At 45.8% G+C, this 26598-nt stretch overlaps 3 protein-coding genes across 5 annotated transcripts in view; 1 reads left to right on the top strand and 2 right to left on the bottom strand.

The window, feature by feature from the left end:
• Positions 1–1584: 1584 nt before the first annotated feature.
• On the bottom strand, positions 1585–3974 carry Eif3f1 (eukaryotic translation initiation factor 3 subunit f1). Its single transcript, XM_077700283.1, has 2 exons — positions 3435–3974; positions 1585–2060 (listed from the first exon to the last, which is right to left on the bottom strand). Exons 1-2 carry the CDS (start codon positions 3850–3852, stop codon positions 1660–1662), a joined length of 819 nt encoding a protein of 272 aa, XP_077556409.1. The 5' UTR covers positions 3853–3974; the 3' UTR covers positions 1585–1659.
• A 135-nt stretch (positions 3975–4109) lies between these two features.
• Galt (Galactose-1-phosphate uridylyltransferase) lies at positions 4110–14051 on the top strand. Of its 2 annotated transcripts, XM_077700278.1 has the most exons (10): positions 4110–4469; positions 4572–4744; positions 5068–5143; positions 6750–6943; positions 8074–8130; positions 9011–9133; positions 9197–9329; positions 9803–9886; positions 10226–10380; positions 11476–14051. In XM_077700278.1, exons 1-10 carry the CDS (start codon positions 4451–4453, stop codon positions 11548–11550), a joined length of 1089 nt encoding a protein of 362 aa, XP_077556404.1. In that variant the 5' UTR covers positions 4110–4450; the 3' UTR covers positions 11551–14051. The 2 variants fall into 2 exon arrangements, with proteins under 2 accessions (XP_077556404.1, XP_077556403.1); XM_077700277.1 differs by lacking the exon at positions 4110–4469 and having other exon boundaries at positions 4550–4744.
• LOC144170456 (uncharacterized) overlaps positions 13854–26598 on the bottom strand; it is a 21897-nt gene continuing 9152 nt past the window's right edge. For both annotated transcript variants that reach the window (XM_077700276.1, XM_077700275.1), the window contains exons 4-13: positions 23680–23812; positions 21336–21400; positions 21068–21190; positions 20827–20919; positions 20687–20734; positions 19587–19645; positions 19351–19419; positions 17192–17276; positions 16729–16840; positions 13854–15442 (exon numbers count right to left, since the gene is read on the bottom strand). In XM_077700276.1, the coding sequence (XP_077556402.1) occupies positions 15051–15442; positions 16729–16840; positions 17192–17276; positions 19351–19419; positions 19587–19645; positions 20687–20734; positions 20827–20919; positions 21068–21190; positions 21336–21400; positions 23680–23812 (1179 nt within the window). In that variant the 3' untranslated portion in view covers positions 13854–15050. The remainder of the gene's footprint in view (positions 15443–16728; positions 16841–17191; positions 17277–19350; positions 19420–19586; positions 19646–20686; positions 20735–20826; positions 20920–21067; positions 21191–21335; positions 21401–23679; positions 23813–26598) is intronic.

The raw sequence follows: 26598 nt of genomic DNA, 5'->3' as shown, positions 1-26598 counted from the left end.
TCACAACATGAACATCATCTAAGCGGTCTGCAAGACACCTGTCCAACTGGGCTAAAAACAGGTTGCTTAAAACGGGAGTCAAACAGGAACCAATACACACTCCCTGCTTTTGAATATAGTATTTCCCATCCCATTCAGCAACAGTTGACTTCAAATAAAACTTTAGTAACTCAAGGAACCCGTCAACTGCGACCAAAGCCGCATTTTGGAAGCGCACCGAGCCAAACCGATCAATGCTTTCTTCAACGCTTTTAAGTAGCTCATTATGTGGCAGCGAATAATATAAATCCTTTATGTCTACTGAGCAGGCCAGAAAACCCTTGTCACTATTTAGCTTCAAAAAATCAACAATTTCTTCAGAATTCCTCACCATGAACGGGTCGTCAATAGCTAAAAGGTTCAGTTTTTCTTGCAGGAACAGTGCCACTGTTTTTTGCCATGTGCCGTTTTCCGAAATTATAACTCTGAACGGGCAATCCACTTTGTGGCTTTTAGCAGTAAACATAACTTCCAGGGAGCCCGACCTCACCTTTTCTATGCTTTTTGCTACACGACTCAGACTTAATCTGTTGCATAATTTGAGACCCTCTAATCTGAGTTTACTAATGGAAACCTTCTTGCGCCGCCACAAAACTGAATTGATAGCATCGAGGGCTTTTTCACAAAAGCACCGGTTGGGTGTGTAAAAGGACATAGGAAACCATGTGTTAAGTGCGCAGTTGGTGTGGTGTATGATGTTCCCCTTTCGTGTGGGAAGCGTTATATCGGCCAGACCGGCCGATGTCTTAACGACAGGTTAGGCGAGCACAGACGGAATGTCAGCAAATACAGGGATGGCCATTTGTCTGTTCACTGCCACGACTGCGGCTGCGTGCCACGGTTTGAGCAATGTGTGATACGGTCGAGACACAAGGAACAAAAAGTAAGAGAAATAGTAGAGGCAGATTTTAATAGTAAAGCGGGGTTGTCCTGTGTGAGCGTGCCGTCACTGAATTTGTCAGATAAGGACGCAACGTTTCTGCGCATGACTGCAACACGTCAGCATTGGCGGTGACAGTGGGAAGTGATTGCGGGTAGGCTGGGGATACATACATGTACGTTTGTGTGAAATAAAATTAGTTGGAAGTTAGCGCTGTGTTGTGTGTTCTCTCTCTGTCCTCGTTCTTTTTGCGCTATGAATTCGTCAAGATCGCCACACCAACTTGCCCAAGAATCCGTACTAGTTAACTTTATTTCAGGGAACTGCTAGACAAGCTCCACCAGTCTCACTTCCCCATTTACAATGAGCGACATCACAGATCGTATGCAGAAAAGCATTTGGGGCAAGAATAACCTGTTTCCAGGCTTTTGGCATCTTCGCATTAACAAGCAACTGCTGTTGCCACGAGTGGTATATTTCATTTCATGTCCCTGTAATCTACCGATAGAGACCAACTTTTTCTGCATTTCAGTAGCCCTTTAATAGCAAGCTATAAGAAAAAAAACTTTCACAAGTACAATGACACCAGTGTGCTATGGTAAGCCCAGCCACAGATTGCCCACAGTGATAGAACGTAAAAAGACAGAACAAACCCAAAGGGCATGGGCCTCATGAAAGAGCAGCTCTGTGCTCATTTGCTTTATTGATTTCGAGAGAGTAAGCGTGGCAGCGTGAGGGACTTAGAGCAGGCTGAGCTTTTCATTGAGTGCCAGCTGGGTCTTGGTGAGCTGCGAGAGGTAGACGACCATGAGCAGGTCCTTCATGTTGCTGTTGAGCATGTTCTGGAACTTGTCGTTCTCCATCTGGGGCACGCTCTGGATGATGTCGAGCAGCATGCGCCCCACCTGGTTGTCCGGCGGCGTCTTCCCCGCCAGCACGTCGTTCACGTAGCCGAGCACCACCTCGAGCATCTCCCGCATCTCGCGGCACGCCCGGCCCACGGCGTCAAAGTCGGCCGTGCACTCGACGCTGCGCTGCTTGCTCTGCTTGGTGCCCTGCGCCAGCTTCAGGCCGATCATCTCCGCGTCGTAGCCGACCACCTCCACCTTGCACGGGGTGAACATGGTGCCCACGTTCTTTCCTGCAGCACGGACAGAGCATGGTTGGACGACAAGCACCGGCTACGCACAACCAGTCCCCTCTTAGTGCACGGTGGCATCCTCACGGCAACTGGGAATCGGTGTCTCAAGCCCCGACGCTCGGTTTTATTCATGGGAAATAGGAAGGTCTGCGCACAGCCAACAAATAGTAAAAGTGGGAAAAACAATTCAGAAGTTTTCATACACGTATTCTCTAGTAAAATGATTTGCTTAATTGCTTGTAGGGTTTAACGCGCCAACACAATGCAGGCAATGAGACGCACCATAGTGGAAGGCTCTGGATTAATTTTGACCACGTGGAGATCTTTAATGTGCGCGAGATCTCGTACACACAGGCGTTATTGTTTTTCGCCTCTCAGAAAAGTGGTTGCCACAACCGGGAATCGAACCCATGTCCTCGTGCTCAGCAGCACAATGCCTTAGCCACTGAGCCACCACGGCAGGTCTCTAGTGAAATGGTGTTTGAGAAGAGATTGTTGCAAGCACTAAAACAATGAAGACAATTAATTCGCCTAGAAACTACAATGAACCATGGCCACCAGTCCTCCAGGCAAAGAAGCAACTCAATAACAGGAAGTATAGAAAATTTCACTCACAGTGGTGCTACTGGAGTTGGAATTCCACATGCCCCTCCGAAATTGTGGTCATCATAAAAGATATGTGTGCGGAATATACTATATGGCCTGAATAAGCTATTAATAAGATGGAAGATCCCACAGATCTACTACATGATTTACCCAACGTCGTTACTCCACTACAAAACCTTGTATAATGCTTCCAGCCTTGCATTGCAGTACTGTTCAGAAGGATATTGAGACCCAACAGCCTTCTTTTTACATGCTACATACGTAGACAAGGGAGGGAAACAACTGCAGTTAGCTAGGGGTTAAATATGAGTATTTAATGTTCTTGAAGCATGGGAAAGAGTAAAGTTACACCCAAAAATAATGTTCGTTTTAGCTCTCCATACCAATATGCTATCATGCGACATTAACAACCTGGAAACATTTACGCATTCGGTCCCTAAAGATGACACAGGACTTTTCGCTATCCACGACGGCAATTGAATAGGCAAAGGGCTCGTACGGTACTAAGCTACAAGAACCAATGGCCATATATGAACCTGTCACTGGAGATGGTTCATCCCAAAGCCCAACAAATGTGCACCCATTAGACTGCTTGTAAACAGCACATAAAACAGGAGGAAAGGCACGCTTGAGTCCCATATTCAATTTAGTGCCTCCTTGATCTGTAGTTGAGTGTAATAAGCTGCCCCTGCCACAGAAACGGTCTGTGTCAACCAGAGAGATAGTGCCAGTATTTGAGGAGTCGACGACCGCAACTTATAACCATACCTGGTACACCGAAAGGCGTGCTCGTGTATGCCTTGATATTGATCTTGCCATCAGCCATCAGAGTGTCCAACGTCAGATGCACGGGGTTCGAGGCCTCCCGGCTGTAGTAGTCGTGAATGAGAACGGAGTGGCTGGTTACGTCAGGCCCGGTCGCATACCAGCCGACGATGACTTCGGATGGGTTCACTTTCTTGTGCAGTTCGAACATGTTCTTGGCGAACTCGAGGTCGACAGCAACTTCGTCCTGGGACTCGTTGTGGGGAACGCAAAAGCAGTTGGTCACTTCTACACCTCCTTTCTCGTACGAGCCGAGCAGAGTGCCGATTACGCGCTCGGCGCCGTCATTTCTCCGCTCGTAGGAGTCGACTATCGAAAACAGGACCACAGGATGCACCTTCACTGTTATGTTTGGAGCCATGATGAACGAATTCACGCCCCGCAACTAGCGAAATGTACTACAAGCTGTCAGAGAAAGCGTTTAACGCTCGCCCGGTTTACCATGCGCCAGCGATGAAAGAATCGTCCAAGATGGCCGACATACAGCGTTGCAAGACTACCCAACTAGAACTGCTAGAACGGCCAAATAATGTGCTGTTTCATTTAGGTTTTATCCTCCCAAAATAGATTTATACAAATTCTGTACGTTTATTTATATACACAATTTAGAGTGGTTTATAATTAAAACATTTTTAAAACTTAATTTACTGGCTTACTGCAGAAAATTGAGTGGACTTTGAGCAGACGACGGGAACAACGCCCTTGACTGCTGAGCGTAGTCTGGTAGCGTGTACAAAAGAGGCGGAAACACCTGTTTCCGGATGAATAACAGCCATCTAATTCGCTCGCAGAGAGTAGACCACCGTGCCTTTTATATACGAGGCATCGCGATAGCGCTTGGAATCAATATATCGTTCTCGACTCGTGCTGATAAGCATTTCCCGCCGCGTCTCCTTAGGGTGCTCCGACCATCAAAATCGCCTTTCCTTTGAGGGCCGTCGCAAACACTTCAACCATAAATGTCGTTCGTGGCCAAACGTAAGGAAATTTACAATAACCCCTTCTTTGGGTCGGCTATTCCTTACAGCGTGTGTGATCGTAGTGATGACAAACCGTTCATGCATCACACTTTCGCCACAGAGCACCCTCACATTCGCTACAACCCCCTCAAGGGCGAGTGGGTTCTGGTGTCTCCACAGAGAACGCTTCGTCCCTGGCAGGGAAAGACTGAAAGCGTGGCCGATACGCCGACGGCTCGCAAGTTGGACCCAAGCAACCCGCTCTGCCCAGGAGCTCGCAGAGCAAATGGCGAGGTGAAGATCCCGTTTTTCACCGAGTGATGCGACTGATGGTATCGATGCGGAAAACTCAGATGGGGAACCAGGCCGGGGGAGAGGAAGATATCAAAGAGGGGAAAGTTGCTGAGCAGTTCCCTTTCCTCCACCCCCCCCCCCTCCCCCGCTGTCCAGGATATAATTAAAAGGAAAGGAAAATGACAATTTTAACCCAGTGGATTCGACCTACACTCTGCGCTATGTATACTGGTGATACTTGTGACGTTTGCGTTTGTAGCCTAATTATTTGTGGTGTAGCGCCTCAAGGACCCTGATTTTCTTTCCGTCTTGTCTAATTCTAGGTCAACCCGATGTACGAGTCTACTTATACGTTCAGAAATGATTTTCCCGCTCTATTAGAAGATGCCCCGAGTCCAGGTAACGAACAATTTTTCTCGCTGCGTTACCCTATCTTGCCATAACATTTAAAGCTTTTGCAGCATGTCCCTGGAAGCACTTTGATTTTTTCGTATCTCCAAGGAGCTTATGCAGTTAAACCTAGATATGACGAATTTGACAAAAATTCGCAATTTTTCGTTACATCCAGGTTTTCGTTACATGCAGGTTTCGAGTTAAGGCTCGCGTAAATGAAACCGGAACGGTACCAAAGTGCTAGACATTGGTGATGGTGAACTCACTTTTAAGGATTTATTTCACAGTGAAAAACTGCGTGATTTGCGCCACCTGCTTTCCTACAGAATTAGTCACTGCATGGCACACCAAAGAAGCAAGTTTACTTACCCCCGTATTCAAAAACGTAACCCAAGTATCATTATCCCTTTTGAGATTCTTAGGTGCCTTAACCCGTTTCAACGTCCAAAATGAAAGGGCGTCTTTTCAGTGGCTATGCTGAAAGGGCGCCTTTTCGCGAACGTGACGCTTTTTCCCCGCGCTCAAAATTGTTGCGAGGGTGCTAGCTGGTACACTGTATACCGGGCGGTGACGTTCTTCTTTCTCGCCGGCAGAGACAGCATTTAAAATTGCGAGCTTGTCTTGAAAAAAGACAAAGCTTTTCGTTTCGTGGCAGCAAAACTCATCACCGACGGACCGACACCAGAGATAGCAGTGGAGACTTGCGACTAGACGCTGACAGGCAGGCCTAATCAACACTGCTCTGTCACTGGAAACGCACGGTAGTTTCCGGTGCGGGTTCAGTTCGCTAAATTAGTTAATTTCTCTAGCTGATTTTTTCAGAAAACGTGCAAGAACAATGCCGCATCAGCGTAGCGAATTCGTTACATCAGGGTTAACCGTCGCACTGCTTTCGTTACATAGAGGTCGCCAGCACATGGGATTCAATGAGGCTGGCAATGGGGAACTGAAAAACTTCGCTAAATCCAGGAATTCGTTACATAGAGGTTTGTTATATCCACGTTTAAATGTATATGTATTGGCCCTTCACAACTATCCGACAGGGCATTATTACACTGTTTCCCTTTGAAAAAGGTGTGCACACTTTCACTACGTATGCCTGTTCCTGACTTGGCAATGCATTTTGCAAAACTGAAGGCAATACAGCAAAGGGAAGTTGACATTCGCCTGTAATACAACCAACAGCCATACGATCGAGCTATCTGCTGATGGCTTTGCAGCATTGGCGCGAAAAAGGGATGTGATTAAGTGGAGTTCTCAGGATGCCAGGTTATACCTTACAGGCTACAGTTTCAGGCGGCTCACACTATGCGTTACTGCAATTGACAACACAAAACGCTGCACTGCTGTGCTGTCGCTTCCACCCCACTGTTAGTGATCATCACAGGACCAGAAAATGGTTCCTGGCTTCATACTCACGCACTTCGTAGCTTCCTCACAAAAAGTTTGGTATTTCATTGTACACGTTAAAATCAGATCTACACAAAAAAAAATGTGTGCTGGTTATGGATGACTGCAGAAATTTGTACATTGACAGCATTCATTTCACTGCATAGTAAGCAAGAAAAGTAACTGACTCCTCCTCCTTTTTCTACCTCTGCGTGTGTGCCAGAACCCCAAGAAGATGAAGGAGAATTTCCCAGTCTCTTCCGTATGGCTGAGGCCAAGGGGACCTGCCGCGTCATGTGCTTCCATCCATGCTCTAACGTGACTCTGCCTCTGATGAGTCAGCCAGAAGTGGAAAAGGTCATCGACGAATGGGCACTGCAGACAGAGCAACTCGGCCAAACTTATGCTTGGGTGCAGGTTGGTGCGCACCATGTGTAGCTGCCATGCATGCATGTATCATAGCAATTTTCTAGCGGAGTTTCTAAATAAGCTAACACAATATCGAATGCAGCTGAGCAGCCATTTGGGCATTCGATTTGAGCAGATTGGTCCAGGCAGATTCGGCTGTTAGTTCCAACAATGCATACAAATGGGGCTGGCTTCCAGTTTGTTGAAATCCAAATGGCTGAGATGTCAAATCTACATTTTTTGCCGGGAATAGCCATATCGTGTAAGCAACAGTAATCATGCAGTCAAAGTATGCTGAATTCAGTGAAAAAAATTCCCCGCATTTCCCCCAGGGGAAGAATGTAAAAGTGCGAATGCACGAGTTGAATTTGCGCGGTTCGGTAATGTTCGCGAAAGAGAGATCACACACACACACACAACTACAAAGAAAGAAAGATGCATTTATTCACAGACACCTATTTGTGTTGTCGTTGTACTTGATTGCTAGAGCGGATCTCAGCTTTGAAATTTCGTGTCAGTACTCCTTTAAGCGGGTGCATTAGCCCTTCTCACGCCCGATTCTTGGCCAATCCCCTACGTGGGTATGTGCCATGTCAGCGGCCAGGCAGCGCGCGCCCATCTCCCCCCGTTGCCAAGGAAGACGAGGAGATTCCTGGCCAATCCCCCACGTGGGTATGTGCCATGTCAGCGGCCAGGCTGCGCGCGCCCATCTCCACGTGCGCGGACATCGCCGGTGGACGCAGGTTCAGGGTCGCTTAAGAAGTGCATTCGCACTTAAAACACAGGCAGCACTGGTTGGGCTAAGCTGACCACCAGTGTTGCTATTTTTTGAGCAACATTCCCGTAAACATATTGCAATAATTTCCTTGTCTGCTGAACAGCTGTCATTGGAGGGAGAAAACCTCATAAATGGTGCAGATTGAAATTCTTGAAAGAAGTCATTGCTTTTATTGTACTACTTGGTCAGTCCACATTGCTCTTGTTAATTCTGAATGCAGCTTATCTGCCCCAATTTTTTTCTATCATAGTGGTGCATGTTCGATTTTATAGCTTTCACAGTTTTCTCAACGCCTGCAGCAACTTTCTCACTGGTGCTCCACTTTGCACAGACGCATTAAATAATTTTGTCTTACTTTTAGGTTTTCGAAAACAAGGGCGACATTATGGGCTGCTCCAATCCCCATCCCCACTGCCAGGTAACATTTTAATTATTAAACATCAGAATTAAGCAACAATCTCTGTATAACTACAACTATAGTCCCAAATCAGAAGATTGCCATAGCAGGCTAACAAATATTCCACGTTTAATGCAAACTGCACTTAACTAGGCTACATAATTAGGGAAAATGAAGATAAAAATGTGACGCCTGGAGGCATTTCTCAAACTTGCCAAATGCCATCAACCAACCTGCCTGCATGGATTGGCTGATATTGTTGAAACAACACCTGCCTTCTTAAATGCAAATATCTGTACAATGAATTCCCTCGAACTAAATTGTTGCGAGGAATACGGCCTGTCTATTTTTTGGAATGAAGCAAAGTTTTCTTCGCAGCCCCTTTAATGCACTCGACTGTGTCTTTGCAACATTGCACAAGCTTTGGCGCTTAAAATCTGGTGGTGTTATAATGTTGTACACATCAGCAGTGATCCTTCAAAACAAATGAAGACAGCAGGGACTAAGCATCGAGATAGTCCACTGATGCAATAACAGCAGCCGTATGCTTAGTGCTTGTAAGTTTGTGCATTGGTTCATGTTTTCAAGAGCAGCAACAACTATTCACACTAGTACTGCCATTTCAATTACATTTTGTTTGAACTTGTGCAGTACATACGGTTATTCAAAGTTGTATACTCGCTGCTCCCAACTACAACAGACTACGGTCTGCTGAAGTTGGCATGTAATGGTGGTCTGAAGATTTGTATCTGTATACAGTACTGCATGAACTGTTATCTCACTCTGTAAATTCCGACTTTGCTGAATTTTCGATGGGTGGTCACATAGTATAAGCAGGCTGCTATTTTATTTCTGCTCATGAAACTGAAACTGTTTAAATGGCTTGCCCTCCTCCACACAGATCTGGGCAAGTTCATTTGTGCCAAATGAACCACAGCTGAAGGACAGGCACCAGAAGGACTACTACAAAAAGACCGGGCGGCCGCTTCTAGTGGACTATGTGGCCCAGGAGCTAGAAAAAAGGGTGAGTGGCCAGGGTGTTATAAATGGATGGCAGGTGCACACTACTCGTCTAATTGTCCCCTAGGAGCGCATTGTGTTGGAGTCGGACCACTGGGTTGCACTGGTGCCTTTCTGGGCAGTCTGGCCGTACGAGACCATGCTCGCACCGAAACGCCACGTCACCAGGCTGTACGAGCTGAATGCGGCTGAGAAGACAGGTGGGTGACAATAGAAAAGTTCACCTGTTTTGTAATGATTCACACTAACAAAAGCAGATGATCGAAATGAGTGTCAGGTTTTTCCACACTAATTAGTTGTGCATTCTGTGATGAGACTAGCTGCTCCAGATAACGAAAGGAAAAGCAAGGCGCCTACAGAGGCACTTCAATGCATTGGAGTGGTTTGCGAGTATTATTAAGACTCAGTCCAGCGACGTTGCATGTGAATGTGGGTTGGGTTCAGGAACCTGAGGACAGACAACAAAACAGTGCCCTATCTAAAGATTTTAAAAATAAAATTAAAAAAAGAAAAGAAAAAGCAGCGCAAGAATGTTTCATCAAGTAATGCAGCTTTAGCTTCTCCTTAATGTCACTTTAAAGTGGTATCTAACAGTGCACTCAACAGTGCTAGGAGAACTATCAACGCAAGGAACTACGTGTACCTTTAATAAGTCTACAATTGAAATTTCCAGATTTGGCAGCTGTCATGAAGAGACTGCTGACGAAATACGACAACCTGTTTGAGACCTCCTTTCCATACTCCATGGGTTGGCATGGTGAGATCTGGTTTACGCAACTTGAGCAGTTTTTGGATCATCCGAATGAGCAGCCTCCCGGGGCTGTCTAGTGCATGAAAAGTATGCCATTTAATGATTGCAAGTACTCTGTGTTAATGAAAGCCAAGTTACGTAGTGGGCCCATCAACGTTGAAAGAGAATGATTTATCCATTGGATAATTCCAGCTACCAGTTGGCAGCCAAAGCGGCATGTTTTGCCTGATACAGCAGTTGACACAAATTTTTCAATGAACTGTATTCCAATCTTCCCTCTATGATACTTGGTATACTTATTTGCTTCTTCTTCTCGAGCACTGTCCCCATGTTCTTTTGTGCCAGGTGCCCCCACTGGCAACCATTTGAAGGAAGACTGTTCACACTGGCAGCTACATGCTGCATATCTGCCGCCCCTGCTTCGATCAGCCACCGTAAAGAAATTTATGGTTGGCTACGAGATGTTGGCTCTGCCACAGAGAGACCTGACACCGGAGCAGGTGAGTGTTTGCAGTTTACATGCTGTACACCCACCCTAAATATTTCTCAAGGGCAAACCACTTAAAATACAGCAGAACAGTTAAAACGTGTGATCCAGGAAAACATATTATATTGTCCAAACACGTGAATACCACAAAGGTTGCAGTCGGACCGAGCTTTTACAACTCAACTTCCACAAAGACGCAATTACTAGGAGCATACCAGCAGGGGTTTGATGTGTATTTCCATGCTTGTTCATGCTTTGTAAATGACAGATTTACCGTACTTGTCTTTAAGGGACACAAATTTTAATGTTTATGACATTGAACAAGGTTAAGCTTTTAGTGCTTAGTGAAAGTTGAAATTGGCAGCTAACACATTTTTATACAGGTTAACGTAGTGCTTCATTTTAAGTGCTGCATAATAAGCCGTTACATGGCACCTAATTGTTTTGTGGAAATGAGAGTATTACTCGTCGCCGAGTTCGTTTCCCAGTTCACTGTGTCGCAATGTTCTTGTACTTTGTTGATAATGAACTGGCACACTGGAACAGCTGCCACTGCCACTCAACTCTCTGCATTTCCACGTGGCCCTGCACATGCCCAGGCTTTGCCTAACAGGGTGCCCTCCTTTAATTTGCGTTGTTTACGAGGCACGCGCTACCGAACAGTAAGAAAAATTTGTGTGCTGCTTTTTTTTTGCCATAGGCATGGCTTTCTAATGATGGTGAGAACACGTGAAAACCACAAAAGTTGCGTCGGACCGAGCTTTTACGACTCAACTTCCACAAAGACGCATTTACTAGGAGCGTTCTCGCTCCCAAATTTTGTCACTGCTAAAGAAAGAACGGATAATGAGCCAAGTATAACAATTTCCTGTGAATGGTTCCTTAATAAAAACAGTATGATGATACACACTTATTTTTGGTTTGTCAGGCATAAAAAATTTGCAAGAGTTGTGGCTGTAACTATTGGCACACAATGTCACAAAGTCGTTTGCGAAGTCTTAACTCAAGGGACATGTAAATGCCAAATGAACCCATGGTGGTGCGGGGGCTATAGTAAGGAGTAAAAAATGTGCAAGTGTGCTGTATGCGCATTATTCTTTCCTTCCAGGCTGCCGAGACCTTGCGGCTTCAACCCGAGGTTCACTACACTACAAAACTCTCCCACTCCAAAGAGTGCAGCTGACGAAGTGTGGCAGCTGTGGAGCTTTTTACGCTAGTCCAGTCTACTGCATCCTACCTTGCTTTATCCACTATTTTTGCAAGATGAACTATTTTGTATTTTTACACTTGTATTTTTACAGACATATACCTATATAATGTCCCCTAAATAAATAAGAGCAAAGCTACAACACAATGCTTCATACTGTGCTAGAGCTTAGCTTTCTCCTACAATTTTCAGCAGGGCACAGAAACAGCTGCACATGGTACTCTGTGCTGGTGCCATTGGCTAGGCAATCTTTATCTGCATGAGTGCCACGCTGCCATTATTCCTCTAAAAGACGAAGAGCGTCACAGTGTGCACTATTCTTTTTGAAGCTTCAAATAAGCTTGCTTTCATTTTAAAGTAATGATTAGATGCTCATTACATAATAGCACACAGGCCTATCCGTACATAAAAGAGAGTTCATGGCCCACAATTACAACAATCGTAGGAGGAGGCCCAAGATGAAGTAAAAATGCAGCAGCATAGATCTGGAACAAGCAGAACATGCATGAATAGCCTTGCCAATCACCTGGGTACAGGTCTTCGATAAGCCGATAGAGCTTGAAAAAAGGGGCTGCACCGAGCTTTGATTAAGCTAAAGCTCAACATTGATGCAACTGCTGGGCAGTTAATAAGGTTTTCAGGAGATTGCACCGAAGCTACGCATAAAATTAAACCAACAAAAATGCTTTAGCGAGCTACATCTCAAGTCTTTTCAGCCCTCAGCTGGCTATACTTATACTCTTCAGCTTGCTTGTGTTACTATCTTGTATAAATTGCCAAGGCAAGATTCCTCACACCATGGCCTAGCAGCACAGCAAAGCCCAACAAACTAAGTAAAGTCAAAGAGCCTTATCATAGTGACTACTTCTCCCAATTCAAAGAATGTTTTGAATTTTAAAGACAACCGTTGGAGATGAATTCAGCCTGTAATTTTTTTATGCCAGGTGGACACCCTTTAAAAACAGTTATTTGGACATTGGTAAAATATCTCTAGGAAGCTACGCTGTACTTCCCTTTACAATTTTTCATTGATGTAATAATTCCACACAGGTTATCCTCAACCTCCTTCATTTCAGTTTTTGCTTGTTCAGAAATATTGTAACCCTTTTCTGGTCTATTGTCAACATGGCCATAGCGGTCCGTTGTCAGGTTCCACCCTTAGGTGTTCAAAGTTAAATTTCATGGTTTTTCTCACTGGGATCTGCTTGCATTCTTTTACCACGAGGTGCTATCTGTTGAGGGATAAATGAACCTTGTTTGTTGAAGTTTACTTCTTTTTGCGCAAGGGTACAGCACAATGTTTGGCACGGGCCTTCTGGATCCCAGAGTTTTCTGCAGCCCCAAAAAACTTACACTCTGCTGTGCTATTGATTCAGATCTACTTGACACAATGGCTTTCTGAGACAATCGGCCTTGTATGAAGCAAATAAAACTGTTTTTCTACCGCAGTGTAGATTATAACCTGCTCTTGTATTTGCTACCTTACTAAATAATGCTTTAAGAAGCTGCTCTAGGCTTTTTTTGACAGACATTATGACAGACATTTTCAGCCTTGTTGTTACTAGGTTTCACTGTACTTGCCATCTTGTACTCAGATCGGAGCTTAGAGACTTAAATTTACCATATTACGTAGAAAACATTTTAGGATACACAGCACAAGAGACTAAGTTGTGCCTCTACTGGTGCAAGCACAAGGACTGATTGGGGGAAAAAAAAAGGGCAAACCTGCCGCAGTGACTAAAGCGGACATTGCGCTATTGGGCCCAAGGACATGGGTTCAATTGCAGCCACAGCAGCAGTTCGCCTGATGGGAGTGAAGAACAAAGACACCTATGTATTGAGATTTCGGCGCCAGGTAAATTAGTTGGCAGTTTTCCACTATGGTCTGCCTCACAGCCCAGGTGTAGCTCCAGCATGTAAAACCCCAGAATTTGAAAATAACAGGCTAGACTTCCCCCGCCAATTCAGAGAAGGCTGACATGGCAACACTGCACCACTATATGCCTAGGTCATAGATCAACGTGCCTAAGCCCGTGGTTTGAAAGTCATTAAGCTACATTCTATTCATGTAGTCATGTTAGATAAAGCATGCTCACATGTAGAGGAGCCATCGGCGACTGTATTTTTCATTGCACCTAAACAACTAGTGAAACTAGCTGCTCAAATGATACTAGCAGTACTGGTGTAATTGATTGGTAACATTATTACACACCTTTAAACAAACACTCACGGGCAATCCTGCTGCCCAACCACCACAGTATAGAAACACAAGGGCACGATTTCTTTCCCAGCAGCTTTTATTTTGAACACCTATATGAAGCCAATGTTCGGTGCCTACGCATGTTCTTCAATCATTCAAGCCAATAAAGTAATTATATAATAGGGCAGCACCCACTCAGAGGAATTGATGAGGAGGGAACAGCGGAGTCCACCACAGAGCAGCAGGGAGTGAAAGAGGGTGTAGAAATGCCAGGCACTCATAAGTGACACACATTCAGCACTACAGCATGTGACGAAAAATACATGTTCCTTGTAAACATATTGCAGGTGTTGTAAAAACACAGTACTCTGCACAGCACAGCTTATTAAAAAGAATGGTACATGCACGAGCTCAACGACAGAGCAACAAACGCGCCACTTGTGAAAACGGCATGGTCCGCAATAGGGAGGGAAGAGGAGAAAGAGCACAAGAGAAAGAATTCTTACAAATTACGAAAAAAAAAGAGCTCTTTGGATCTTAGCAGGCAGACAAAAAAAGAAAAATAGACAAGTCTGTGTTGCTTGACCAAGCAAACAATAGAAGTAATGATACTGCTCTCCCGTACACCTTAAATGAAAAAGAAAAAAAAATGTTTACTAGCAAATCAACTCCATGCTACATGCAACGATAGTTGACCTAGATCACCTTCAAGTTGACTTCTGGAGTCTGTAAAACATGTCGCCCACACAACAAGTTCATCCATTGATATGTGGGCCGAGGGTACATTGAATCATTTGATGTCGCGAGTACACCAAGAGGAAGCATACAAACACACTGAACACAATACAATAATGTCTTCAATCAAACCCGGGCGGGGGGAAAAAAAGAGAGAGAAAGGAATAAAGAATCTTTCGCTGCTGTCAGTCACTCGAGTTCAATGCAAAGCGATGAACCATTGAAGATGTTCGGCCTATCACCCCCGAGAAAATCTCTGCACACCACCGCAGCAGCTATCTTACAGCAAGCTCTCTAAACTGTCAAGTCTGTCCTCCCACTGCTTGAGAGGCAAGATGAAACAGCTCAAACAATATTCGAGGGAAGTAACAAAACAAAAAGCAGTAAAGAGGGACCGGGTAAATGTGGCAGGAATTTCATCCCCATGCCAGTTCTAAATGAGCAGGAGGAAGAGGAGGAGAAAGAGAGTGGACAATGAGAGAATGGAGAGAGAGAGAGAGAGGGAGACGTCGCCAAGGCTCGGACGCCGTCAGTGCCCCAGTCAGGCCTGCCGCTGCATCTGCACCACCACAGGGCTCAGGCCGTGCCGGCTGTTGTTGTGCGAGGACATGGCGCTGTAGTTCCCGAACCGGGCCTTTTTGTCTGGCGGGACGGCGGCAATGGTGGCGGCTGCTGACCGGAGTGCCTCCTCGGCGGGCGAGGCCGCCCAGCGGCGCTTGCCGAGGCCGAAGCCGAAGTCTAAGCCCCAGTTGAGGGCGGGGCCCTTGGCCGTGGACGGGGGCGCCCACTTGGACGCCTGCGAGGACGGCGTGTCCTCACTGTCCGAGGCATCGATGTCCTCCTCGATGTACTGGGCGGCCTTGGCGGCATCAGTGTACTCCTGGTGGAAGCTGGGCGTGGGCTCGGAGGCATACAGCAGCGACCGCGAGCGCCCTGCAAGCCGTTCGGCCAGACCGGTCATTTTGAGGCCTTCACAGCCAACCAGCGACAAGCACTTTGAGGACTTCAAAGAGCACTCGACTGTTCAATTACACCACTCTAACTTTTTTATGAACGATCTACATGCATTCATTTAAACGAGGAAAGCACATGCAAGAGCACTGTTCCCTTTGCACTGCTACTGGTAAGTTTTCACAGTGGAATAGAGAAGATTGTCACTGTACTTAATCGGGCCTTCAAAACCAAATACATGTTTCTGTGTTCTGTCCGTAACAGTCGTACCAGTTTTACTGCAAAGGTCAAGCCAATAATCTAGATGTTAACTTTCTTGCTGGGTCTTTATGACGTCGCATGACACCAACCAAAGCCATCAGTAAGAAACACGACTGTGATTGTAGCAAGGCCTTTAGTTCCATTTGATCATATTGAATGTTAGCGGGTAGTTGGAACAGTTAACTATGTTTTTAAGGTTCCCTCAATAGTCACTACTGACATCAACTGCGTAGAGTAAAATTTCACGTTTTTCCATTGTCCTTGCGCTTTTCAGAACAAAAAGAAAAGAGATGGTACATTGGTGAAAATGGTGCTGAGCGGTTTGCCAAAGGCTGGTGTCTTTTGAAAATAAACAAGTTATCTGGTTGGCAAGGAGTGCTGCCATGAACCTCTGGTTGGTCCCGAGGGGCTTTGAAGGCGTCAAGTATATGGATAGCAGGGTCAATGGGCTACAGTCACTACAGGGACCACTATTTTGAAAATCTTAGTAACCAAGCCTCGGAAGTAAGTTTAAACAGCACAAGTTTCAAGCTGGGCAGCAGAACAACCTCAGTGGCAGGAGGGATAATTACTTGAGTAGAACATTGCCTGTTTGTGCCATCACTGTGAAGACTTATCAGTGGACTAAGCCACCCGCCATCTAAAAGACGCGCCCCAGGATGTCATTACAAAATCAGTTACCATTTGTAGAAGCAGTGGAAACATCAACAACATTTCTTGGGGGAAAAAAATATGTGCAACAAGGATGGTATTCTGCCGGTCCATGGCATCCTTTTCCAGTTCCTCAGAATCGATGCAGTATAGTTTGTTTGTCGGCTACTGATTGGCATACCACTCCAAGCACGGGATATTCGCCAGTCAAGCGGTCAAGCCAGCCACACACCATCATACCTACTCAACAGTGACACTGCAAACCCTCCCTGCTTTAGCCAGCAGAATCATATGCCCAAGAGCTGCACTGAGCAGTCCAAATAAAGAAAGAAGAGTGAGAAAAGTCCAAGGCATGCCTGAAATGGGGGCCAGTTTTTCTGAAGCAGACTTCAATATGAGATCAATGTTGTCCCCAGAGTTTGTGCGCAGGTTGGGGAACAGCAGCAGGGCGAAGGAGAGGAGCAGCACCTGCAAAGGAACAGAAAAAGCAGCACTGAGACAAGCAGCACTTTTCATTCAGCATGACATCTGCACCGACAGCCCTCCCTGCCTCAACACACGTTTGGGGTGCTTCTTGTTGACAACACTGTACTACATTTCTTCTGGTTAGGATAACAAGGCTTCTTCTGACACTGGCCTAGTTTTACATTTATAAACTCAAAACAGGCCACCACACTGCACCTCAACAAGGAGGAAATTGGTAGCACTGTGTTATGTGCAATTTGGTACCCCTAGCAAATGGAAGTGAGACATGATCTGTTCTGCACCGCTGGGGCTTGGACATCCGATACGAAGAGACAATGTGGAGCTCTCGCTTACCATGACACAGGTGCTTGTCTGTGCATTTCGGCCAGAGGAGTTTGCTACCAATGTTTGCAGTCGCTTGAGCTGAAGGAGCAGGGAGCTGAAAAGTGTGGGAACAGTCATAAACAATCAGCACACAAAAGCTAAGGCACTTCGGCAACGCAAATGCTGCACTGCCAATGGCACCAATCAGCACACAAGGTCCAAAGGACATCCAATGCGTTCCGATCCTGTTCTTATTATCTCTCCTCAACTCTTAACCAGCATTAAGACATACAGAGTGAAACTGAGTAACATACACTGCTGTGGATATATTTCTCTGTACTTTTCCATCTTCTGTTTAGCCATCACTTTTCGTCAGCTGCCACATTTGTTAATAACAGCACTGCAACAGCCTTAGGCTACCAACTGCTGTAGTTTACTCCTTGAGAGGCCATAAAGATTGCCCAATACTGTCAAACCCCGCCACAACCAGGTCTTACGGGTTCCCCGCCAGCCGTGCCCAAAAATTAACGAATGAAAATTTTCCACCTTCTCAACAATCATACATTCATTAACATCACTGATGTGCACTGCACTCTGGCATGATTTTACGGTCACAGAAGTTCTTACATACATGATGACAAAAAGTGCAAAGTACAGCGACACTTCAGAACAAAACGGCACCTGCTACTTGCCAGTTCTAGCAGCCAAATCATGTGTATTCGGTGCGCTCAATGCAAGAATCTTCTATGCACGTGGACAAGTAAGGAAACACAACTACTACGCAACTGATCACTGAGTGCCGATTACTTAGCACTGCTGTGCAATAGACCAGCGAGCTCGAACACTTGGCTGTGCTACAGCCAAATAAAAGGAAGAAGCCCGCATATCATGCATGCATTAACAAACTGATTTGCTATTTACCGAACTCAGAACTACTAATTTTCCACAATAAATGTTTTTCGCACCCCACGAATTCTACTGCAGCAGTGCTTGACAGTGTGCCCAGTTTTCTTCCCCAATCACCTTTGCTGCAGTCGGACCTGGACATTCCAATGAGACCACTTCTACGAAATTCTTTTTTAAGTGTGAATGCACTTCTTAAGCGACCCTGAATCACGCGTCCACCGCCGTCCGTCCGTCCGCACCACATACCCACTTAGGGCGATTGGCCAAGAAGAATTCTTTCGCATCACCCGTGCATTCCCACTTCCCCATCGACGACTGCTGCTTCGCCAGGAGCGGAAGTCGGGGCGAGTACTGCGGCGTCTACCTCGTCGGTCACGTCTACGCGAACCTCGTGTCGCACGCCGTGTCCACCTTGCCGGTCAGGGACGAGTCGCCGTACAGTGCCGTCTACACCGACGCGTACTCTGGCGACGGAATCGTGGTCGTCACCCTCTACCTTGTGCCAAACATCTCGCGCGACGACGTCGTCGAATACGTGGACGCGGCGATGGAGAGTGTGGCCAGGCGCGTAAAGCCCTCGGACCCGGTCGTGGTTGTTGGGGACTTTAACGTGGACGTGCGAAAGGGCGGCGAGTGGTTGATGGAATACATGCTCGCCCACCACTCCATGACGTGCCTACCGCTAGAGGCTCCCACCACCATCAACGGCAGCTACATCGACCTGGCCTTTGCGAGGAACTGTCTGATACGCGCGGTCTTGCAACAACTCCTGACCGTACATTTCAGTGACCACAAGGCGGTCATAATGACCGTCAACTACAACGACAACACCAACAAGTGCTGAATAAAGAATACTGTCGTTTCACTTTACTTGCGTGTGTGTGTGATCTCCTCGAACATACACTTTAATTCACCAAGATTTCCAGAGAATGACTAACGGGGTGTGTGAATCCCCACTTGATCACGCGGGGGTGTTAAATGCAACTAACGGGCGAATGCCAACACAGTTCAACATAACTCCCCCTCATAGCATCACCCGTGCATTCGCACTTCCCCATGCTCCCCTTCGGGGAAATGCGGGTGTTTTTGTACACATTGTGCATTATACATATTGAATTATTGATTGCCTAAAACTTTTTCTGCCCCCTTTGATCCCATTACACCTGGGCTGGATTGCACAAGGGGCTTTGCTTTGGATCTACTTTAGATCTAGGAACCACTCTTGGTGCTTTGCAACATTCGTTTAAACAAAAACTACATCAAACAAAAATTTCTGTACTCACCCATTCTGTTTCTCAAGAAGCTCCACTTTCTTTTGGAGTTGCACATTTTGTGCGGTGCAGAGTTTTACTCTGAAATTAAACAAAACAACACTCTGACAATGAATAAACCGCACCCCCAGACACCCCCAATGCGGTCCATTCCTGTCATTACTCGGGCCTTGAGAGCAAAATTTTAGGAACGAGAAGGAAAACCTGAGCTCCTGTTTCAAGCTGCAACCAAATAGCTCACTGCTCACCTGCTTTCTAATCCATCCACATACTCTTTTTTTCTTTTTCTGCTGTCCTGTGCCGATTGCTGTAACAGATGCGAAAGGAAGCACAATCAGCTTTGGACGTGAAGGAGGTTACAAAAACACTACTCATTAAAAGGTGCCCTGGGCATGCATTGTGTTAAAATGTAACCCTTTCGTGACGAGGCTTGGAGTGGTGTATATTAAAGTGAACTCTAAAATGAGCCCCCCCCCCCCCCCCCCCCCTTCTTCCAAACACACACACGCATGTTTTACTTTTAAATGAAACAGGAGCACAATAAGGAAGGAAAATTGCACAGAAAAGATGTAGAAAATTTCTGCTCTCACTATCAACTGAACTGAACCCATTTTTCCCTGAATTATTTAAGGCAAGGGTTTGCAACCTGCGGCCCATGGGGCAGTACAACGCGGCCCCCAGCACCACGTTAGAACACCCTCCCCCTCCCCTAGTCACTTCCTATCTGAAGGCTGACATGGCAGTTTTGACCTCAAATCGGGTTAGACAGGAAACAAAAAAAAAGATCGCCTCCAGTTCGCATTGTGACCAATCTTCACTTGTAAGCTTGCATTTTTTTTTTTTTCGTGTGACCTCTGTGAATAGCTACCTTGTGACGTGTGATGAAAATAATCATGATCTCTATTCCACTTTTGTACATTATTGTCAGTTCGCTGAATTTTTCTCCGCCTACAAAGCCCCACCCCAATCTCCGTGTGGGCGTCATGCAACTCGGCCTCCACATCAAGAGGTTGCCAAACCCTGATTTTATTTAACTATGAATCTGCATGGGCCCCTCTTGCAATTTAAGAGGAAATGACACCAAAATACGACAAATGCAAAGTTGTTTACCATAGTTCACATACAAGGAAATTCATGGTAGTTACAGTTTCGGAAATCCACATATAAAGAGGGGAGGTAAGAAGTGTGTGGAAGTCTTTACAATAGAGCAGCCTGCTCTATTAATAAGTGCCACGACTCGAATATCTTTTATCTCACGTACTAGCTCCCTTCACAATGTTCAGCTGTGGCAGCTACCTGTGGGATAGCCTGCAGTTCACTCCTGTGGGCAAGTGCCCAGACACCTTACCTTGTTCCGAATCTTTCTTCGTATCTTTTTGAGCTCCCTCTCCTCGGCCTGCAATGCACAGACAAACAGGCACACAGCGCTCGCCCGCCGTTCCCCACACCGTAGTGCCCTCGAGGCATCCCTAACTGTTCGCGGCTCACCTTTGTCAGAGGCATCGTTGTGGGAAGAACAATGCCCTCCTTGTGCATGAGCCGCTTCTCTTCCTCGGTCAGGTGTAGCACCTCTTCGGTTTTCTGCAACACACCACACCTGCCCTTCAGGACTTGCGCGCAAACCCCACTCCTAGGTCTCAATGTGCATTACAGAGGGCAGGCTCTCCACACGGGCAACGTCTCTCGTTTTAGTGATGGGGAGGAGCACTCGACAAAGCATTCAAATCACCTTGCTTGACCGGCTCCCAGCGCTGGGGGAACTGTGTGTTGAACTGCACGACGACATTGCAGACGGGCTTCGTGGTGCTTCGGGGCTCACAGGGACTTCCATGATCTCGGGCAAAACAATGTCCTGCAGAGAAGGGGATCTTTAACCACAGTGAACTTATCAAGGCACTAGTTCCGATTCAGTGCCTTGTATTCCTTAGCTCTCTAAAAGGACAACAGCAGCCAAGACGAGAACACTCATGCAAGCGTTGCGGGAAGCCACTACTCACGTCAACAATCACTACAGGCTCGCACTCCTCTTTCACATCAGTCGTAGCAACAATCACATCGGCGGCTGCAAAGAGACAAGGGGGCGCATGGAGTAAAGTTAGTCTTGCGCCAGTGGTAGGCACAGGCTAGCATACCAAGTCGTTTAACTCGGCTGTCAAACATAAGCAAGGCTGCTGTGGTTTTTATAGCTGTACTAGTAGCAAAGAAACAGATGTAACTATTATGAGAAATGGAAAATCGATTGTTGCACTAGGGACATGAAACACCATCCTACATCATCCTGCTGACTGAACTGTACAGGCTGGCTGTCACTTTCTGCTTCTGCCAGTATTTACCGCTGTGTATAAACCATGGTGCAAGAATAGCTTATAGACACCCGCCACCCACTATAACAATGAAGTTCTTGTGGTCTTGACAGTCAAGCGAGAGACACAGGATAGGGACAATTTCGGGGAAAATATCTTCGCTTTTGCCACTGTTTGGAGCTGTTTTTATCTCTGTTCTGTGCTGTAGGAGTGTTTGTCAGAGGGCAAATGTTAACTTTAGGCCTGGCCATCATTGATGAGGTGGGCATGTGTGTGAAACAAATTTTTCCTTGTAAAAAAACATCCATATAAGCTTCTGCTATGAGGACAGCTCACTGAGCAGCTCTCGTGAAAACAGCAGTCGCCAAGTTAATTGCTTTGGAAGGTGGTACCAGCCAACGAACTTGGTGTCCGTGATAGGTTGTTCATTACCACAGCAGATCAGCAAAGACCAGCAGAGTTCAATGCTAAGCCTTTTTGCGCAAATAAGAAGCATTTTCAAAGCAATACTATAGTTCATTCTGCTGCTCCCCATCCACACTGTTTAAATTTTTTTTTACTTCAACTGTGCATGTCTTCTGAATGAGGCTTACAAATTAACGAAATGAAATTGCTATCACCCCCTTTTTTTTTATGACCAAGCCACATCTTTCATGCCCCGGAAAACACACTTTAAGTCTCGTTACACTACTTCCTACCATTCAGTTAATCTTTACAGATGCACAAAACAAAGAGATTAAGTGTGTACAAGTACGCCTGATATTGTCACTGAGTAAGCAAAGCCTAGACATGCCGAACAGACACCCCCTTAACCAGGTATGTTGCAGCACTCATTCCGACCAGCAAGGCTCCACCACAGGTTAAACTTACGATGATATCATTCAGTCCACCAGTCATTATGCGCATTACATTCGGGTACTTACTGAAAGGCAACCAGTGAACTACGCACACCCATAACCTCCCTGCGGAAAAACTTATGGCTAAATGCTCCACATTAGAAAAAGTAGCAGAGCCAGAAGCATATGCGAAAAAGCTTAGACGACGAGCAAACATCCCCGTAAATTATCTAAACCCCTCGGGACAACCTATTACTACAGTCAAACCCGTTTATAGCGAACTGCAATATGCACCGCGATTAGTTCGATATATCCAATAGTTCGATATAGCCGAACCCGCGGGAGTCCACCCACAGCCCCCCCCCCCCCCTTCCCCCCCACCCCCCTCACCAACTCCGCCATCCGCGTATGCAGAAACGAACAGTACGGTAGCCATTACCATACCAAAATAATCCATTTATTTCAAGTAATAAAGCTACTTTCCGCGCTAACTGCCCACGTTACAAAAAAAAAAAAAAAAGCGGCGATTTTTGTTTTCACTTTCGTTTTGGCGGCTTCAACTAGCATAGCATTCTCTACACGAAAAATTGTTCGCACCAGTTCGAGTCCATGTCCTCAAAAATCTAAGAAGCATTGGCGGAGCACATCGACTGCCGAAAGCGCTTTATTATAAGCGTTTGACGGATTGCACTCGCGACATCATCGGGAACGTTGGCGAGCTCTTCCCACAGTTCACCGATGCTGCTGTCTTGGTCCAGACTCGCTGACAGGGCGGGTTCCGTCGCGAGTCCCGCGCGTCAGAAACAGTTACGGAAAGTATTGGGCATCACGTCGCTCCGTGCGAGGCGCAATGTCTCAGTCGCGGCTCTTGCTCCGTGGTTGCGGCCAATCCGCTCAGAGATCATGGATTTCGGCGGCCATTCAGGCGCCCAGAGTTCGATATATCGGATGTGAACTTCGTTATAAGGAATATGCTTCCCATGTATTTCCGTAACTGAATTATTTTTGTTCGATATATAGCATAATTCGCTCTATCTGGGTTCGTTATAGCCGGGTTTGACTGTATTCCCCTTGAGCTTATTAACTGACATTTCCTGCCCCTTTTTTCTAAGAGCGAGTGTGAAGAAGATAAAAGCTGCAGTGTTTCCCCAGCAGCGTATTGGGCACGCACACCTCCTGGGCAGTGTGGCAAAAGTGCTCACCAATGTCGTCCAGGGGCTGTGACGTCGACACACACTCCTCCACCACCGAGACTGGAGACATGCTGCTGTTGTCATACTCTTCCAAACCAACAACATCCACATACAGAGGATCCTCAAAATCCATCGTCTCTTCCTGAAATGCAAACAATATAATGGCTAATTATGACAACTGCTAAAATCGGCAAAAGTTGGGTTGTACAGCTGGCAGCACGCAGTGACTGCCAATGATTTAGCACTAAAAGCAGCACTTTGTCTCTAGGCAGAAGCTTTTCTACCTTAAGTGTGAGTGCAGAGTGCTACTGAAAGCAAATAACAAAGCCTCATTAACACTCAGTTAATAAGGGACAATTTTTCTAATTAAAAGCTTTTTATGCCACAAAAGTGCCTCATTCATACAGGAATTCTCCCAAAATGGTTCAGACGAGTGACAGCCATTTCAGTGCATGCAACTATTACTCCTATTACAGCACTACACCTATGAAAACTGGATTCACACTAAAACCTTTAACTCTTTCGTTACCACGCCTATTCAAATCGATCACCAGTGATCGATGATTTATATTGCCTATTTCGACATGTTGTAGTCGTTTCTCGTACACCTAATGCGGCCAGTAGTTAGTCTAGGCACTGCCCTTTTAGAATCAGTTTAAATTTTCCCGCTCCGGCGACATTGAGATTTTTGGCGGCGTTTTTTGCGAGCTGAGGTGCGCGTGTTTTTGACGAAGGGGGCGTGGCTGCTGCACTTGAGAAAAAAGGATGCCGGTCGTGGTTAGGCTGCATTACCATAATATTTTTTTTGTCAAAAGGCTCCTGGCAAGTCAAATACCAAATAATAAGGTCAGCTTTGTAACCTGACAGCGTTGAGAGGTGATAATTACTTGAAAAATGGCCCCAGCTATTCACTAATGATCTTTGGTTCGGACAAAGGGCAGCTTTATTCTCCCAAAGCTTATTTCTGATGGTCCCCCGCATGTCTAGCAAGTGTGCCTGACATTTTCAACCAGTTTGCAGCAGTTTCGGTTTCGTTTTCGCATTGTAAAATTCATATTTGGCGCTACTACGCAGTTACCCAACTACAAGCTCATTTGCCATGGCGCCTCCGTTGCCCGCTACTGCTCCTCAAAACAAGCGTGCCGCTCGCGCTTGCACTTTATCTACGCCTTGCTTCTGCGATAAGAGCTTCTGCTGAAAGTCAAACGATAACACCAAGTCGTCGGGTATCAGTTCAGACGAGGAGAACGCTTCCAATTGGCCTTGAACACCGCCAGCTGTTCACCGGCCAGTTTCGGTTCCATACGAGGGTATTTCCGGAGGTCTAGTGTCGCTTCTTAGTAGTACTGTTTATTCTGACAAAGTCTCTAACAGCCTTGTATTTGTTTCTTTTCAAAATTGCTAGGTGGCGCTGCAATGTAGTAGGCTCGTAGTGCTGAACTCGCTTCACAGCCCGACGGCGGCTTGGTGAAAGCTTGCTGGGCATGATTCTAGCGCATCGTACCTTATTCCTGCAAGCAGGGCTACCATAGTGAGTCAGAACATGATAATAAACCGCAAATGAAAGTTCTGACTGATGAGCGATCATCAGAACGTCAACAAGCATCCACCAAAGAGTTTGGTTCTCAACTCCAAGCGGATTTTTTCACATCGCTTGCTTGCCTTCAATATTGTGCCAGTCATAATCATTGACAAGGTGTTTTTACATCACGTGGAGGCTAATTTGGGCCTTTAATAATGTCAAACAACCAGATTTCGTCTAGAGAACTACCCAAAATAGCAAAACTTGAAATAGAGGTTGGGCTTCACCACATGGCACGGGCACCACGTGGGCTAACATTTTCTTTTATATCTGACAAATTGTACTGCGCAACTCATTTTTTTTTCTAGGACGGGTTTTTGAAATATCTACCTACAAAATGTATATTCTAAATTTTTTCTACTACAGGTGGTTTATTATACACAACTTACTTTTTTCTTTTTTCTTCGACGCGTGGCCAAAAATTTCGAATTCGATAATTTTTTTCGGAATCATTATTTAGGAAAACATTATTAAAACTGGTGTCGTTGGAAAGCGCGTGGAATAATCTGCATTGTATGTCACTGCAATGTGTGCCTAACCAATATGTATAGCACAAAAAAATGTTTTGTTAGACCCTTCAAAATTGGTCAATTTCCCACGGTAACGAAAGAGTTAAACAGCATAAAGTAATGGAACTTGCAGGAACGCAAGTGTGTGTTTTACTTTTTAAACAGAAAATTCCCACTTCCATCAAATTTTCCCCAAAAAAATTATACAGAAAAAAGCTTAGAGCGAAAATCAAACAGTCTGAAACAAGTAATAGCCATGGCAAATTGAAAGCCACGAAAATTTTACGAAGTGAAATTTTGAACTAACTGATTTCAATTATGTCACTAGCATTTTTAGCAGCTTAGGCTTTTGTAAGAAACAATGTGATAGCTAAGCTTCGTGAAAAATCAGTCAACACCACCAAACTCCCCTGAAAATGCAGCAGTGACCCCCAATCCTCCTGCCGTCACTACACCATGGGTCATATCACCCACCTCTCCCTTTGCATCCTCACCCAATGACCCACACTTCCGGAAACCCACATCGTATGGATCCCGGGGCCTCCATCTCTTTCTGGGAAGGAGGTGGCTCACACCACTGCCTGCGCCTTAAAGGAGTACTGACACGAAATTTTTATGTTACGTTTTTTTCGCTGCTATGCGTGCCTACCAGCCCACTAATCATAGAATTACAGATTAGACGGTCGAGCGCAGCAAAAACATTCATTTACGGCGTCGTTTATTCGTGACAGTTTCGGTTTCGACAAAAAAACGCCGAGCGGCCGCCATGACAGCATGTATGACATGGCGTCACCATTCTTGCCGTATCGCTGCCTCTCTGGACGCGCGCGCGCGCGA

Source organism: Haemaphysalis longicornis, unplaced genomic scaffold, assembly GCF_048455015.1.
Source record: "Haemaphysalis longicornis isolate Haplotype H1 unplaced genomic scaffold, Haemaphysalis longicornis Haplotype H1 scaffold_2, whole genome shotgun sequence".
In the NCBI taxonomy this organism is placed as follows: Eukaryota; Metazoa; Arthropoda; class Arachnida; order Ixodida; family Ixodidae; genus Haemaphysalis; species Haemaphysalis longicornis.
This window is presented reverse-complemented; position numbering and strand designations above follow the sequence as displayed.